This window comes from Bufo bufo, chromosome 4 (assembly GCF_905171765.1).
Source record: "Bufo bufo chromosome 4, aBufBuf1.1, whole genome shotgun sequence".
NCBI classification, from domain to species: domain Eukaryota; kingdom Metazoa; phylum Chordata; class Amphibia; order Anura; family Bufonidae; genus Bufo; species Bufo bufo.
The window spans coordinates 162234142-162252397 of NC_053392.1; the positions used below are offsets into that span (position 1 = coordinate 162234142).

At 40.4% G+C, this 18256-nt stretch overlaps 1 protein-coding gene across 1 annotated transcript in view; it reads left to right on the plus strand.

The window, feature by feature from the left end:
- PCOLCE2 (procollagen C-endopeptidase enhancer 2) overlaps positions 1 to 12622 on the plus strand; it is a 62564-nt gene extending 49942 nt beyond the window's left edge. The window contains 4 exon segments of the mRNA XM_040428057.1: positions 6102 to 6145; positions 6147 to 6186; positions 7338 to 7505; positions 11513 to 12622. Coding sequence (XP_040283991.1) covers positions 6102 to 6145; positions 6147 to 6186; positions 7338 to 7505; positions 11513 to 11643 — 383 coding nt within the window. The 3' untranslated portion in view covers positions 11644 to 12622.
- Positions 12623 to 18256: the final 5634 nt, after the last annotated feature.

Sequence of the window (18256 nt, forward strand, 5' to 3'; positions counted from 1 at the left end):
GTAGTGACTTAGATGAAGATCAGATCACAGTTTATGACCAATTTGTGCAGAAATCCATATCATTCCAAAGGGTTCACATACTTTTCTTGCAACTGTATGTTCTAGGTTCTACCGAATAAGAAAAGCTGCTTGTAGCTCCTCTACATTATGGCTAATGGACCTCTCTCTATTTATTCAGACATCATTAATGGGGTATGCGAAAAAACTAATTAAATTCAGTGTGAACTGAACCATAGGATAACCCCTTTTTTGTAGTTTTCTTGTTTTTATGTCTTTTTGTGTCTAATGATAGGGAACATACATGCATCGCTTTTCATTCTTATCCTACTTATGCTTTATCCATACAATTTTCCTTCATTTTGGGCTTGTTTCTGTCCCAAGGCTACAATTCCCACAGCTTCATTTTTTCTATATCTCACAATGATCACTAAATACAAATATAAAAATATATTTGAAACGTTTGAGCTTCTGTATTATTGCCTTATTAATCTCAGCATGAATGTGTCATCTCATCTTCCTTTCGTCTGTGGAGTGATGTAATAAAGAAAGTATGGAAAGCTGGAAGGAGGATAAATTATACCCCATATGTTTGTCAGCCTCCCACATTCCTGGCTGCTAATGTTAAGTGGCATTAACCCCTGAATTGTTAGACAATCCAACAGTTTATTGGAGTACCCTCTATGACATGAACAAGTGGATGACATTTCCCGCATAGTAATGTTCTTTCCAAGCTTCTAAAACAAATTAATAACAGTAGTGTAAGTATTTACAGCAATATTATGAAAATTCACATATTTTGTTCACTGCTAGAGAATGGGTGAATATGTTGCCTGACATTAAAGGAGTTGTCCAATTTCAGAAACATTCCCCCATATACCAGGATATATACTTACCCCGCTCCGTGCGCCGCTCCTGGTCCCCGCGTCACCGGTAATGCCTGCCATTGGCTGCTCCCCCCCCCCCCCCCCGACACCGGATTTTTCATCCGTGTACAGGGAGAAGCAGCAGCGGCGGTGCAGAGACCAGGAGCGCCACAGGGAGCAGGGTAAGTATATTACCTGTGAGGGGCCCGGGGTTGTTTCTGAAATCAGATAACCCCTTTAACTATATTAATTCTGGATTTTCTGGACGTTTGCGAACTACTCAAATGGGACCTGCCACAATTAAATGTTATTTCAACATACATCAGCATGAAAAACTAGTTACTTTTGTAATATACTTCTTGTTACAAAAATGCTGTAGTTGTGAGGTATTCTCTATATTTAAAGGCACCCGTGTTTAATCTGTACAGTGGTATACATGCCTACCTAATGAGGTGGTTGCACATGCTCAGTTCCAACCTTCAACTACCACATTGCACACAGAATGATCTATTTCAATAGTTTATTTCTTTTAAAGTTGATGATTATGGCATACAGCTAATGAAAACCCAAAAGTCAGTATCTCAGAAAACGAAATTATTACATAAGACCAATTATAAAAAAAGATTTTTAATACAGAAATGTTGGCCTACTGAAAAAGTATATGCACTCAATACTCGGTTGGGGCTCCTTTTGCATGAATTACTGCATCAATATGGCGTGGCATGGAGACAATCAGCGTGTGGCATTGCTGAGGTGTTAAGGAAGCCCGGGTTGCTTTGATAGCGGCCTTCAGCTCATCTACATTGTTGGGTCTGGTGTCTCTCCTCTTCCTCTTGACAATACCTCATAGATACTATATGGGGGTTTAGGTCAGTAAGTTTGCTGGCCAATCAAGCAGAGTGATACCATGGTCATTAAACCAGGTATTGATACTTTTGCAGTGTGCAAGTGCCAAGTCTGGCTTGAAAATTATATCAGCATCTCCATAAACCTTGTCAGCAGAAGGAAGCATGAAGTGCTCTAAGATTTCCTGGTGGATGGCTGCACTGACTTTGGACTTGATATAACACAGTGCACCAACATCAGCAGATGACATGGCTTCCCAAACCATCACTGACTGGAAACTTCACACTGGACCTCAATCAACTTGGATTGTGTGCCTCTCCACTCTTTCTCCATTTCGTCTGCAAATGAAATTAAATGTGTAATTTATATGTTTAGGGTAACACAATGAACATTTAGAAGTGCTCAGTGAGGGTAGCATAGTAGAGGTGACAGGTTCCCTTTAAGGAAGCCCAGGTTGCTTTGATAGCTGCCTTCAGCTTGTCCGCGTTGTTGGGTCTGGTGTCTCTCATCCTCCTCTTGACAATATCCGATAGATTCTCTATGGGGTTTAGCTCAGGAGAGTTTCCTAACAATCAAGAGCAGTGATACTGTGGTTATTAAACCAGGTATTGATACTTTTGGCAGTGTGCCGGTGCCAAGTCCTGCTGGAAAATGATATCAGCATTTCCATAAATCTCGTCAGCAGAGGGAAGCTTGAAGTGCTCTAAAATTTCCTGGTGGATGGCTGCACTGACTTTGGACTTGATATAACACAGTGCCACCAACATCAGCAGATGACATGGCTTCCCAAACCATCACTGACTGGAAAACTTCACACTGGACCTCAATCAACTTGGATTGTGTGCCTCTCCACTCTTTCTCCAGACTCTGGGATCTTGATTTCCAAATGAAATGGGACATTTACTTGCATCTAAAAACAGGACTTTGGATCACTGAGCAACAGTCCAGTCCTTTTTCTCCTTAACCCAGGTGAGATACTTCTGAAGTTGTCTCTAGGTCATGAGTGGCTTGACACAAGAAATGCGGCAGGTTTAGCCCATGTCCTGTATACATCTGTGTGTAGTGGCTCTTGAAGCACTGACTAGAGCCACAGTCCACTCCTTGTGAATCTCCCTAAATTCTTCAATGGTCCTTTTCATGACAATCCTTTCAAGGCTGTAGCTATCCCTGTTGCTTGTGCACCTTTTTCCACCACACTTTTTCCTTCCATTGAACTTTCCATTAAGGATCATTTAAAGCAGGCATCCTCAAACTGCGGCCCTCCAGCTGTTGCAAAACTACAACTCCCAGCATGCCCGAACAGCCTACAGGTATCAGCCTACAGCAGGGCATTGTGGAGTTGTAGTTTTACAACAGCTGGAGGGCCGCAGTTTGAGGATGCCTGATTTAAAGGTCTATTAAACCTTTGCAGTTGTTTTGTGTTGATTATAGCTGATTAGAGTGTGACACCATGAGTCTACAATATTGAACTTTTTTCACAATATTCTAATTTTCTGAGATACTGACTTTTGGGTTTTCGTTAGATTGTAAGCCATAATCATCAACATTAAAATAAATAAACGCTTGAAATAGATCACTCTGTGTGTAATGAATCTATATAGTGCTAACTGTCAATTCTAATAAGTTTCACTTTTTTTAATTATATTACTGAAATAAATTAACTTTTCAATGATATTCTAATTTATTGAGATGCACAAGTATATGATGTCTGATTTTTGCTTTTACATCAGTTATAGCATAACCCTTTCAAGGGGAAGTATCATCAGAAAATGACGTCTTGTTTAGGTTTTTATTTTAAACATATTTTTAAACATTTTTAGTGGGGTTTTTGTTCTTGAAATATCGCAGCTTATACAATGGCTGCTTGAGCTGTCACAATAAGATAATTTGTCAACTTTGTTGTATAGGTTGGGACAGAATAGTCATCTAATTATCATCAGGGGTAGGGAATTTAATCACGCCCATAGGGAACTTTTAAGTTAAAAAAAATAAATAAGTAACTCCAACATTTAGGAAAAAAGAACAATGAATATTATTTCTAAATTGTTATAAGCTTCATGTCAAAATTAAAATTGTTAAACTTATGTAGACTACATTTCTTTGTAAGCTAGATAGGTTGTTATATACATTACAATGGAGGCCTGTCAAGAAGTGGAAATCATGAGGTGAAGCCGTGCAATACAAAAGGTGAATGACAGCATGAGCTGTGGTGATACTGTGGATCACTGCTAACTCTTTGACCTTTCAGGGGAACCTCCTGTACAGTATTGCTTTTTTTTATTTATTCTATTTTTCTCTTACTTCATGTCTAAAATGAGAAGCAGAAAGGGAACAAGGAAGATTTGGGTTATAGGATTGAGATAAGGCATAAAATGGCTAGCATTACCTAAAGAATTCTAGTAAACTCCCATTTTTTCTATTTTTGTTTATTCATTTACTTTTTTGTTTCCTGCTTTTTCTTTGAGGATTATTAATACAAATAACAAGATATTATGCATATTAGGTATATCATGCTCCTTTATTTACATACAGAATTTTGTGAGAGTAGGATAAGCATTAAAGATCAAGTCTGTTTTAGGAACCAAATATTTTACTTTCAAACAATTACTCTGCAGTGGGCACAGAGTACTAGTATTTAAGATTCAAAATCAGCATAATAATAGTGATAATCAGCAGGGACAATCAAGAGAACAGTCTAGGTTGGGTAAAACCCGAGCAGACCTGGGTACATACCTGTAATCTAGACCGTCTTCTTGTCAAGGATCAGTGAGCGTGGATACACTGAACCAAAAAACTAGTCTAACTTTGGGCTTACTCCTAAGGCCCCTTTCACACAAGCGAGTTTTCCGCGCGGGTGCAATGCGTGACGTGAACGCATAGCACCCGCACTGAATCCTGACCCATTCCTTTCAATGGGTCTGTGTACATGAGCGTTTTTTTTGACGCATCAGTTCTGCATTGCGTGAAAAACGCAGCATGTTCTATATTCTGCGTTTCTGATGCAGCCTTGGCCCCATAAAAGTGAACAGGGCTTCAGTGAAAAACGCATTGCATCCGCAAGCAAGTGCGGATGCAATGCATTTTTCACTGATGGTTGCTAAGAGATGTTGCTTGTAAACCTTCAGTTTTTTATCACGCACGTGAAAAACGCATGAAAACGCATTGCACCCGAGCGGAAAAAAAATGAACAACTGAACGCAATCGCAGACAAAACTGACTGAACTTGCTTGCAAAATGGTGCAAGTTTCACTGAATGCACCGTGAACGCATCCGGAGCCAATCCGTCACACTCGTGTGAAAGAGGCCTAAGGGTGTTATTCCGGTGCTTCCCTGGTATTCACCCTTTAACCACTGTACAGGGATCTGGACTTCGCTGCAGGGGAACAACAAGACCACTACTTATTGGGATAGTCCCAGTATAGTTTGCAGCTGACCCACTGGAGTCAGGGACTGGTGCAAGCAGCAGAGGGTCTGGGCACAGAAAATAGACCAAAAACACACCAAAACTGTAGGTATAGTCTAAATAGTCGCATATTGATTATTTGGTTTTTGGGAGAACTTAACTGTAGAAAACTTGGAAGGATGGCTGAGATGCAGGAAAACTGCACCACAATTGTGGAAGCAGTTTGGACAGTTTCTATTACTGGAACTGCTGATAATAGCAACACAGAACTGGAGACACTAGGAGTCCTTGTGGGTGGGGTAGTGATAGATGCAGAAACAAGGCAGGCAGGAACAAAGACTGTAGCACAGGCAGACAGACTAGGAAAACTAAACCACAAACTTGTTTCCTGCCATAATTTCCTGCCACCCCCTGTTTTTTAGATCTGGCGTGAGTGGGGAAAAGTCGCAGATTTTTGGCGTATATCTGGCGCAGATTGCAGTGCAAATGTTATTTGGTCTGCAATCTGTGGCCAGATATACACAAGACTTATGTTGACAATATGTTGGTCCCCAACTATGACAGCCAGTTTTACATTAGATTATGGGTCTAGTAGCTTTATTGATTGAGAAACGACCATTTGCAATGCTATGCTTTGAAGAGTGCCCCCTGCGGTGTCGTCTTGTTTTTTAGTGTATCCGAGATATTGTTCACAGTCCTCATAATATTTGGAGCCATATGTCTATATATAATTCTCTCTCTCAACACCTCAGTAATTTTCAACCTTTTACCTTTTTCTTTTTTACTCATTCCTTCCTTTCTGGTTTTTATTGTCATTTATATGACAGTGTATGTTATTGCACTCATTGTTCTGGATTCACACAAAAAAACTGTTAAACTGCTTATCAATTTTACCTTGCTTAAAGTATTGTATTGTAATACTACTAATGGCCGTTGTTGACTCGTCTACTTTAATCATGATACTCATTTCTTTCATTGTTTTTTCTTAGATCTGAAACCCACAGTTGCATTGTGTCATCAAAAATGTAAAAGGGACTGGGAACCTGCAGGGCCATTACTGTTCAAGTAACTTTGGTACGACAAAAGGGGCATCTCTAATTTGTAATAATTTACTTCTGTGCATTTTAATACCAACTGGCAGAAAAATCCTTCTGAGTTGACTTATTGCTCGGCCTGTGTCTTACATTACTGTCTGCAAAGTCAAAGGATTCCTTGAGAATCTGGAGACTGTAAACATCTGTCCTAGGCAAACGGCATAAACACAAATGACAGAAGGTGAACTGTTACTATATAAAGGTCTTTATTCAGACATCTTTTTCTACATGTTGTATTTGTGGAACACGGTGTGCATTTTTGACCTACAAGGACAGGTTTGTCCCTTTGGGATCGAACCTTCTTAATGTTCTTAATTCTAAAGCAATGGAGAATATATGGAATTATATGAGTTCTATAGGACAACAAAATGAAGGAAAACAGCAATTTATGCATTTAAAACTATTTGGCTAAATAGTTTTACTTTCTGATTTTATTTTTATATATACATATTGTATTGACTATGAAACCAAAGTCATTCCCATAATTGAAATCAATCACATTTCATGAAATAGACCAATTATAGCCAAAGTGGAGGGGACCCATTGTGGCTACAAGTGCCCGACCCTCATTGTTTAAGAGAATCCATTGAGGCTACTTTCATATCTGTGTTTTGTTGGATTCGGTAGGTTTCGCCAAAAATGCTTCCGTCATGATAATACAACTGGCTTCATCCGTTATCAATGGATCCAGTTGTATTATCTAAAAAAAAAAGCCATGACGGATCCGTCACTAAAACCACTGTAAGTCAATGGGTGTTGGATTAGTTTTCTTTTGTGTCCGAGAAAACGAATCCGGTACCATTGACTTACATTGTGTTTCATGCCGGATCCGTCAGCCCCTTTCACTTCAATGGGGCTGAGCTGCGCCTAGGTCATGTGACCGATGAACGTGACGTCACTGGCCTAGGCAAAGCTACTGCGAGCGCCAGTGCCTTCTCAAGCAGCTGATCAGCGGGGGTCCTGGGTGTTGGACTCCCACAATCAGATATGGATGACCAAGCCAGAGGACAGGTCATCAGTAAAAAACTGTCAGAAAATCCTTTAAGGTACTTTGCATGTCTTTGAATTAATATGCTAACCGTGGTTACATGCTGTATAATTAATTTCCGACCATTCTCTCAACTTTTCAAGTCATTACTGGCACCGTTATAACAACAGTGAGCAGAGGTGGAAGTGTGTATGCAACAGTGTCTATTATCAATGTGTATAAAGAAGGGACACTAGCCATCCAGCAAGCTGGAAAATCCATGAGTGTCAAGATTATCGTAGTGTGTAAACAGTGCCCAATGATCAGAAGAGGTAAGTAAACATTCATAGCTGACACCTGATGCAAGAAATTTGAGACAATTGCTTTATCTTCAAATAGGGTTTTAACAATGTATAGTCTGAGATTTGGGGTTTGCCAATGGGATTTTTTTCTAATAGGGGCAGATTGGTTTAAAACAAATTATCAATACTCACCCTCACCAATCACCTACAGCTGCCGTTACGATGCTTTTCTGATCCATGCTGCTCTCCGCTGCGTGGCCTCAGGTATGACACACAGAAAGTCACTTGGCCTGCCTGTCCATACAATCACTAGCTGAGGTGGGGCAATGCTGTGGTCAGTGATTGACTGAGGAGAAAGTTCAAGGCATCGGCTCTTTGTACAACCCAGGACCAGGAAGTGGAGAACAGTGGGGACAGGCGCAGAGTATGGCAGTGAGGGGGGACTAGTGGGGGTGACTATTGTTTTTATTTTTATCCCATTATGCACCTAAAAATCCCCTTTCAGCTTATTTTAAAAGATGAACTATTACAATACATTGAAAACTGGAATTATAGTAGTTTTCACACAGCTTTTCATAACAGGATTGTCTATGCACTTACTTACCAAAAATGAAATGAAAAATTAACCAGGTGTCAGCAGCAAAGCTCAAAGTTAATTGAACCTAACCTAATGTACAGGAAAAAAACGGTTGTCCATCCAAAAGCAGTCATGTTGAATTTCAGGGGCTTAGGATTGGGAATGCATTCTGAAATTCTCTTTTTTAAATTAAAGCTGGTAAAATCCATACAGCTAATTATTAAAGGAACATTCTGTGAAGAACGTAAACATTGGGTTATGCTCTAAAAAAAGGGGTGTCACATGAAATCGGGGTTCTCTCTTTTAAATCCTTTGTTATGCACTACTATCTCAAGTCTGGCACTAGACAGTATATAGTGTATCAGTATTGCCTGGAGTGTTGCTTTGAGGAACATATTGAGGCAGATTTATTAAAGTATTTATGCCACTTTTGTGATGTAAATAAGTGGGGTGAAAAAGTTTGTCAGAAAATTGTTGGCCTTGATTTAAATTTCGGGTGCACGAACTACCAGGAGATGCTCCAAATTTATTAAGAGACCTGTGCCATTTAATAAATTTGCTACATCTTAAGTCAAGCGGCCATTTTACCAAGACTGGAGTATTAAATGCCAACCTTAGTAAAGGTTCCCCATTTTCAAATTTAACAAGCAACGCAAAGTACACCAACGCACACTAAAGGAAATCTGTCTTCATATATTTCCCTCATGATAAATTCTTTCCATTGCACCAAGATTTGTCATTTCTGGTACATAATGTCACATCAAGTTTAAGTCCTATTTATGAGTCAAATAGCCAAAATAGAATAATCCAGTGCGCCAAGTTTGCCTGTTTTACAGTTTAAAAAGGGCATGGCTTATCATAAAAGGGTATGGCTTAAGATGCAACAAGACAATTAACCATTGGTACCAACAGCTAGTAAGAAGTTAGAGAAAAGTGTCTAGCCCTGCACCAAATTTTAATATTTTGCAAACAATCACAAGCCAACCTAAGGGGACATTATGTCCTGCTGGCTAATTTTGTAACAATGAATGGGTGCCCTGAGAGTAGACACAAAATAAATCATGTTAGTACATATTGTTATCACTGGTGCATGCTGTGAATAGGGACAGCCTGAATAAGGACTGACACACACTTAATTGTGAAATCTACAGTTGCAGAAAAAGTTTGTGAACCCTTTGGAATGATATGAATTTCTGCACAAATTGGTCATAAAATGCAATCTGTTTCTTCATCTAAGTCACAACAATAGACAATCACAGTCTGCTTAAACTAATAACACAGAAAGAATTAAATCTTACCATGTTTTTATTGAACACACCATGTAAACATTTACAGTGCAGGTGAAAAAGGTATGTGAACCCCTAGACTAATGACATCTCCAAGAGCTAATTGGAGCGCGGTGTCAGCCAACTGGAGTCCAATCATTGAGATGAGATTGGAGGTGTTGGTTACAGCTGCCCTGCCCTATAAAAACACACACAGTTCTGGGTTTGCTTTTCACAAGAAGCATTGCCTGACGTGAATGATGCCTCGCACAAAAGAGCTCTCAGAAGACCTACAATTAAGAATTGTTGACTTGCATAAAGCTGGAAAGGGTTATAAAAGTATCTCCAAAAGCCTTGCTGTTCATCAGTCCACGGTAAGACAAACTGTCTATAAATGGAGAAAGTTCAGCACTGCTGCTACTCTCCTAGGAGTGGCCGTTCTGTAAAGATGACTGCAAGAGCACAACGCAGACTGCTCAATGAGGTGAAGAAGAATCCTAGAGTGTCAGCTAAAGACTTACAAAAGTCTCTGGCATATGCTAACATCCCTGTTAGCGACTCTACGATACGTAAAACACTAAACAAGAATGGATTTCATGGGAGGATACCATAGAGGAAGCCACTGCTGTCCAAAAAAAACATTGCTGCACATTTACAGTTTGCACAAGAGCACCTGCATGTTCCACAGCAGTAACTGGCAAAATATTCTGTGGACAGATGAAACCAAAGTCGAGTTGTTTGAAAGAAACACACAACACTATTGGCCAGATTTATCATTAGCTCAAGTCAGAATAATGGAGTGAAAAAAGTCACAAAAAAAATGCGCAAACGCTTAAACTGCGCACAAATTTGCGACTTTTTTCTGCTCTGCACTATGCTCGCCAGTTTTCTGAAAGTGGGCGTGTTTTCTTATGTAAATGAATCTCTAGACCAGGGCTGGCCAACCTGCGGCTCTCCAGCTGTTGTAAAACTACAATTCCCACCATGCCCTGCTGTAGGCTGATAGCTGTAAGCAGTCTAGGCATGCTGGGAGTTGTAGTTTTGCAACAGCTGGAGGGCCGCAGGTTGGCCAGCCCTGCTCTAGACAGATTTACTATTGGGACTATTTAAAAAGTCGCAAAAAAATGTGCATTTTCACTCGAGTGAGGACCATGCTTATCTTATGAGACTTTTTAATAGAACATGCGACTTTTTCGTAAGGACGTGCAACTTTTGTAAAGCTGCTTACTGACAGATAAACTGCTACCGTCAAACCACATTTATTACAGTCTTAAAGGGCCGATCACAAATCTGACTAGGCTAAAACTGACTTTAGCCATATGTGAAAGTGGAGTGAGCTGTCAGAGGAATGATAAATCTGGCCCTATGTGTGGAGGAAAAAGAGGCACAGCACACCAACATCAAAACCTCATCCCAACTGTGAAGTATGGTGGTGGGGACATCATGGTTTGAGGCTGCTTTGCTGCGTCAGGGCCTGGACGGATTGCTGTCATCGAAGGAAAAATGAATTCCAAAGTTTATCAAGACATTTTGCAGGAGAACTTAAGGCCATCTGTCCACCAGCTGAAGCTCAACAGAAGATGGGTGTTGCAACAGGACAACGTCCCAAAACATAGAAGTAAATCAACAACAAAACAGAAGAAAATACGCCTTCTGGAGTGGCCCAGTCAGAGTCCTGACCTCAACCCGATTGAGATGCTGTGGCATGACCTCAAGAAAGCGATTCACACCAGACATCCCAAGAATATTGCTGAACTGAAACAGTTCTATAAAGAGGATGGTCAAGAATTACTCCTGACCATTGTGCACGTCTGATCTGCAACTACAGGAAACGTTTGGTTGAAGTTATTGCTGCCAAAGGAGGTTCAAATCAGTTATTAAATCCAAGGGTTATCATACTTTTTCACCTGCACTGTGAATGTTTACATGGTGTGTTCAATAAAAATATGGTAACATTTAATTATTTGTGTGTTATTAGTTAAAGCAGACTGTGAATGTCTATTGTTGTGACTTAAATGAAGATCAGATCACATTTTATGACCAATTTGTGCAGAAATTTATATCATTCCAAAGGGTTCACATACTTTTTCTTGCAACTGTATTTTTGGGTCATTTCAATAAAGCTCGATGAAGGTGCACCATCGCTTCAACTATAACATGTAAATAACTTCTCATCTTATTGTTCTTTACTATAGGTTTGAATTATATCATCATGGGTCAAGTCGATGAAGAGGGGCGAGCAAAGATTTTACCGAGCAACTTTGTCATGAGCTTCAAAACAAAGAACCAGAAATTGCTGAACACATTGAAAAACAAGAGATGTTAGATGACGTCTCGGCATATGTGACTGTGCTTCTCCTGATGGAAGAGAAAGATAATATGACTTTAGGAATTCTGTAATTCAGTGAGTCTTCATCATCTCTTGGCAGTGCTTTATACTTTCACTGCTAGACTGGGCTGGCCATCATTAACCATTCTAATTTCTTGCACCTCCAGTCAGGGTAGCTCTAATATAAGCTTCTCCCTTCGAGATTCCATTGACTTATAAATTGAACTGTTCTAAGTTCCGACTACTTTTAAAGGGAATCTATCAGCAGTTTTGACCATACAAAACTTTTATCAGCACTAGGCCGTGGCTAGGGAGAACATTACAAACATACCTTTTGTAGAGTTTTTATTATCACGAGTAGTGGGAATATAACGTTTATTTTGACAGATTCTGCTCCTTAAAGGGGTTTTCCAAGTTTCAGATATTGGTGGCCTATTCTCAGGATAGGTCATCAATATCTAGAACCTGGAAAATGCTTCTAAGTGCACTGGAGGCAGAACTGGAGTGACTCCCCACTGCTCTTATTGACAGATGAAGTAGCCTCCTGGTTGGATGCTACAGCTGTCACTCAGAGCAGAGGGAAACAGCTCAATGCAAAGAGTTCTTCACATTGAAACCTCACCTCTAGAGTACATCTAGGAGCAGAAACTGGCAGAATAAAAGTTCAAATTTACATTACTCTTAATGATGAAAGCTCCACAAAATGTATGTTTATACTGCCCCAAACTAGTGCTATCAACAGTTTAGCATGGCCAGAACTGCTGACAGATTCCCTTTAAATCTGTTTTATTTATAGATTTCAGAAAATTATGAAAATTATATTTTTAGGAGTTAAAAGTATGGTGATGTAACATATGAGAAAAAACTAGTGCAATATTTATATTTTTTGTTTTTTAAAATTTTAGGATTTTTTTTTCCAGTGTAATAAATATTTTAAAATGCATTTTTTTGTTCAATTTATGCTTAATAAAGTCTATCCACTAGTATTTTATAGCCCATTCATTCTTTAAAGATTGGTGTAAATAAAAATAAATTAGACTTTCAATTATGGTAAAAAATGTAGATACAAACTATACAAACTTTGCAAACTTGACTAGCTACTAGTATTGTATAGTGCTTGAATTTATTGGCTCAAGTGTATAAAGTTTAATGCAGCTTTTAAAGTGACACTATACTTTCATTAAACCTTTGATATGTCATAGGGAGAGACATATCAAAAATTTAGGTTGGCGGGTGTCATAGTGTCATAGTACTGAGACTCCCATCGATCTCTAGAACAAGGGGAGAGAAGCACTCGCTTATGGGCCGAGATGGGGCCATAGACTTTCTATTGAGTTCATCTCACTTTCTATCCTGCAGTGAAGAGAAAGAACGTGCTAAGCGAATGCTTCTCTGACCTCGTTCTAGAGATTATGTGGGTTTCAGCACTCAGAATCCCACCGATCAAATATTTTTTATATGCAACATATCAAAGTGCCACTTTGATATGTTGGGTTATCCATCCTTTTGGACTTTTTTGTAACTGTTTGTAGAAGTTTTAACTATTGACAAAATCATGCTCACCGCCATTCCCGTTTCGGCTCCCTGGCCCTGTCCAGTTTTGAATTGGATTTCTCATTGTAGCAGTTCATACATAGGTTCACTTTCTTATTTCTGCATCTATTTCTGCACATTTTCTGCTCATGTATCATTCCCAAGCAAAGTAATATGATGCACACTGCCTGGATCTTAGGGCTCATGCACACGACCGCATGTATTTTGCGGTCTGCAAAACACGGATCTGCAAAAAATATGGATGATGTCTGTGTGACATCCGTATTGCATCCTTTTTTTTTGCGGATCCATTATAACAATGCCTATGCTTGTCCACAAAACGGACAAGAATAGGTTATGTTCTGTCTTTTTTTTTTTGCGGAACGGCCATGTGGACATACGGAAACGGAATGCACATGGAGTCATTTCCATTTTTTGTGTGAACCCATTGAAATTAATGGTTCCACATACGGTCAGCAAAAAAACCAGAATGGACGAGGAAAAAAATATGTTCATGTGCATGAGCCCTTACCCTGTTGAATTATAGCCAAGACAGTCCCTGAGCTGGGGAATACATATCACTGTTCTGGCATCTTGTAAATTAATTCCCTAGTAAAAGCAAGAATTTTAGGAGATACATAATAGAATTGTGGGACATGAGAAGGAAATCTTATTCTCATACCTGCCACCTTGTTCTAATGGCATATTTGTTATATTTTCTTTTATATGTAAACAGAATATGTTTTCTATGTGTTCACCTTGACAGAACATACATGGTTATGTAAAGGCTTTGACAGGTTGTGTCATTTTCTCCATAGTCTTTATGAATATTTTGATCACATTCTAATCGAGCTATGACATGATAAATATCATTTGATCTGTTTTCTGCAAATGACTAATTGAACTTGACAGCAGCCTTCCGGCATAATTAATTGTGTGAGTAATTAGCTGTAGCATGGAGAAAATGCTTACATAAACTAATGACTAACAAGTGGCAATGGTGCAGCGTAGGAGTCTGATAGGTAAACCTATCTGTCTATCCTCATCCATCATTTCGCTCAATTTATTTCAGACCTGGCGATAAAATCAAATGATTCAACCTGAAAATGTTTTTCTCCACTGAAAAGATTAGATTATAACAGGGGTGGCCAACCTTACGGACACAAAGAGCCAGAAAAGAAAAACGCATGACTACCAGGAGCCACAAGCTATACATTTCGCGGTTGCAATGTTTTTTTTCTGTTATGGCGTTCACCGCATAGGAAATATTTTTTAATAGTTCACACTTTCTCGGGCATGGAACACTTTTTTATTGTTTGTAAATTTTATATGTAAAATTGGGAAAGAAGGCGATTGAAACTTTTTGTATTTTTTTATTTTATTTTTTATTTACTATTAGCCCCCTTAGGGGCTAGAACCCTTGTCCTATTCACCCTAATAGAGCTCTATTAGGGTAAATAGGACTTCACACTCTCCCTGCTGCCCTGTGCATAATACACACGCAGCAGGGAGTGTACCATGGCAGCCAGGGCTTCAGTAGCGTCCTGACTGCCATGGTAACAGATCGAAGCCCCAGGATTACACTCGGAACTGCCACCAATGAAGAGGGGGGAGGGAACCCTGTGGTCACTGCCATCAATGATATTAATACACAGTGGCCACAGCCGCTCCCCTTCTCCCAATTGGTGGCAGCGACAGCCGCGTCACAGTGGAGAGGGAGGGACTTCCTCCTTCTCCACTGTGCTAGTGAAGAGAACATGGTAGGCGCTGAGAGAGGCGCATGCCATGTTCTCTATTAGGCTGCGCAGCTGCTTCCCATCTCCACCGCAAGAGCCTCACTTGAAGCGGCAAAGAGAGCCGCGGGTTGGCCACCCCTGGATTATAAGATTCACATATGTTCTCTTCATTCTTCATTGAAGCACTCCAATTGTTGCAGGAACTTGTTGCAGGAACTTGCTAAAAAAATCATTTTTACTGGGAAATCCCATTAAGCCCCTAATATACTGCACAATATTTGGGCAAATTACAGGGAACAAGTGTCCATAGGAACGCTCATTCGTGATATCTGGCCGGTGTAATTGTACCACTGATTGGCCAATAAACAAGGAATTGCTCATTTGACGGCTGATTTGCATATTTTATCAGAATGAAAGATGTACAATTATTGTCAGCACAACTCCCTGTGTAATCAGTGATGGCCTATCAATAATCAATATAACTAAATGAAGGAGGAATGACTGTGGTAGTGAGTGATCATTTCTCCCTATTCACTTTGCATTGGCTTGTGTAATAGGCGGTTGCAAAAGAGCGCCGATCGACCTTTTTTAGTTTGCGGCCCTTTGAAGTAGAACGATATGACAATGCGGAGCGCAGACAAAAAAAAGGTTGTACACCCCTGCTTTAAACTGTATGAGCAACATGTGGAGTGAACTGCCTATGATTAGGCTTAACCGTAGAACTGCAAGATGCCACCACATACATTATATGAGGGTTTAATTACTGGCTCCGGCTGTTCTTTATCCCACATTGAGGTCTGGAATGGCGCCAGTACACTTTTACGTAATTCCCCTGTGTTATGATATTTTTCTAAACCCTACAGAGTGCTTTCATTCATCCTATTACACTTACATTAAGGATAAAATAAAATTACTGAGAAAATAGAGCAGGTAATAGATCATGGCCGGCTGCAGTTCAGTGAGGTACATTTAACTTGGTCTGCGAGCGGGAATAGAAACCTCCAGGCCATTCTGTGGATTCCAGAAAACTCTTCTGTTCCTCAGTCCTCTATAGTTTACACATTCCAGAAATAGTGCTAAACCACTGGGATTGCATTTAGCTATGATAGCCATCTCGAATGGCAAGAGAAGTCTGAAAGAATCACAATATCGTATTCCATAAAAGACGTGGCTAGAAACCTCACATTATTTTAGTCTGTCATCTTTCTGCTTAGGAATGGATCCTGTGCAATAGACTTTAAGCCTTTGATTAGGATTTAAAGGGGTAGTTTTAATTTTTTAAATTTGATTATATAATAGGAAATCATACAATTGTCTAATATTCATGTATTTCACATTCTGCATATATACCTTTCTTATAACAGGTGGTTAACCCCTATATGCAGTAGAATGGTATAGCCCATGTATCAGTCCTGTGTATTGTATTCAAGACCTAACTGAAACATGAGATCAGTCATGTGACTCACGTCACATCATATAATCCCTGACATTCAGTAAGCAGCAGGGTTACATGACGTACATGTGCTTGGTCAGCACACAGGACACATTCATGTGATAAGTAAATAGGACTAGTGGTGGAATCATGGTTTTTATTGCGGTTATTAGTTTAACTATATTACTGTGTGCATTTACATGTTGGTCTGTCTGTAGGTGATTTGTAAAATGGCCGCCTGTCTCTAGGTTGTTAATAAAGATTAGTGTAGAAAAAAAACACAACAAACACAGATCTGTTTCTACACAGACACTGACATACATGATGAGATACCACTACAGGTAGTAATACTGTATATAATACTGTATATGTTTTGCTCCTCAGGACACTACTATTGACTTCTTAGATGCCTGGAGAGAAGCAGGATGTTGACCTCTCTGGATTCATTTGTATCCATGTTGTTGATATGCAGATCCAATTTAGTATACTATAGCAGTGGTGCCCAACCATTTTTCGTCTGAGGGCCGCACTAGACTTGGTATAAATTTCGCGGGCCGGAACCAGGTAGCTTTGCCAGAAAAAAATGCAAACGCTGTGAGGGGGCACGTGTGAGCATTACTACTGTGAAGAGGGCACATATCTGGCATAACTACTGTGAGGGGGCACATATCTGGGCATAACTACTGTGAGGGGGCACATATCAGGGTATAACTACTGTGAGGAGGGCACATATCAGGGCATAACTACTGTGAAGAGGGCACATATCAGGGCATAACTACTGTGAGGGGGCACGAGTGAGCATTACTACTGTGAAGAGGGCACATATCTGGCATAACTACTGTGAGGGGGCACATATCTGGGCATAACTACTGTGAGGGGGCACATATCAGGGTATAACTACTGTGAGGAGGGCACATATCAGGGCATAACTACTTTGAGGAGGGCACATATCAGGGCATAACTACTGTGAGGGGGCACATATCTGGGCATAACTACCGTGAGGGGGCACATATCTGGGCATAACTACTGTGAGGGGGCACATATCTGGGCATAACTACTGTGAGGGGGCACATATCAGGGTATAACTACTGTGAAGAGGGCACATATCTGGGCATAACTACTGTGAGGGGGCACATATCTGGGCATAACTACTGTGAGGGGGCACATATCTGGGCATAACTTCTGTGAGGGGGCATGTGTGAGCATTGCGTCTGTGAAGAGGGCACATATCTTGACATTATTACTGTGAGGGCACACTGCACTACATACATTACACACATGTATACATCACATACTGCGCTGTCACCTTCTTTTGCAGGTCTACCTTGATGTCTGGTCTTTAGGCTTCAGTCAGATCCTCCACTGCATGCTTGTGCCGTTGTACCGGACACCACCAGGAGCTGGCCCCTCCTCCTTTCCTCTCCCGCCGGCTTCTCCTACAGCAGGGCGCTGTTAGGGGGCACGTGTGAGCATTACTACTGTGAAGGGGGCACATATCTGGCATAACTACTGTGAGGGGGCACATATCTGGGCATAACTACTGTGAGGGGGCACATATCTTGGTATAACTACTGTGAGGAGGGCACATATCAGGGCATAACTACTGTGAAGAGGGCACATATCAGGGCATAACTACTGTGAGGGGCACGAGTGAGCATTACTACTGTGAAGATGGCACATATCTGGCATAACTACTGTGAGGGGGCACATATCTGGGCATAACTACTGTGAGGGGACATTTTTTAGTTTGTGGCCCTTTGAAATAGAACGATATGACAATGCGGAGCGCAGACAAAAAATAGGTTGTTCCACAGATCCCCCCTCAGTGTCATCCACAGATCCCCCCCTCAGTGTCATCCACAGATCCCCCCAGTGTCATCCACAGATCCCCCCCTCAGTGTCATCGACA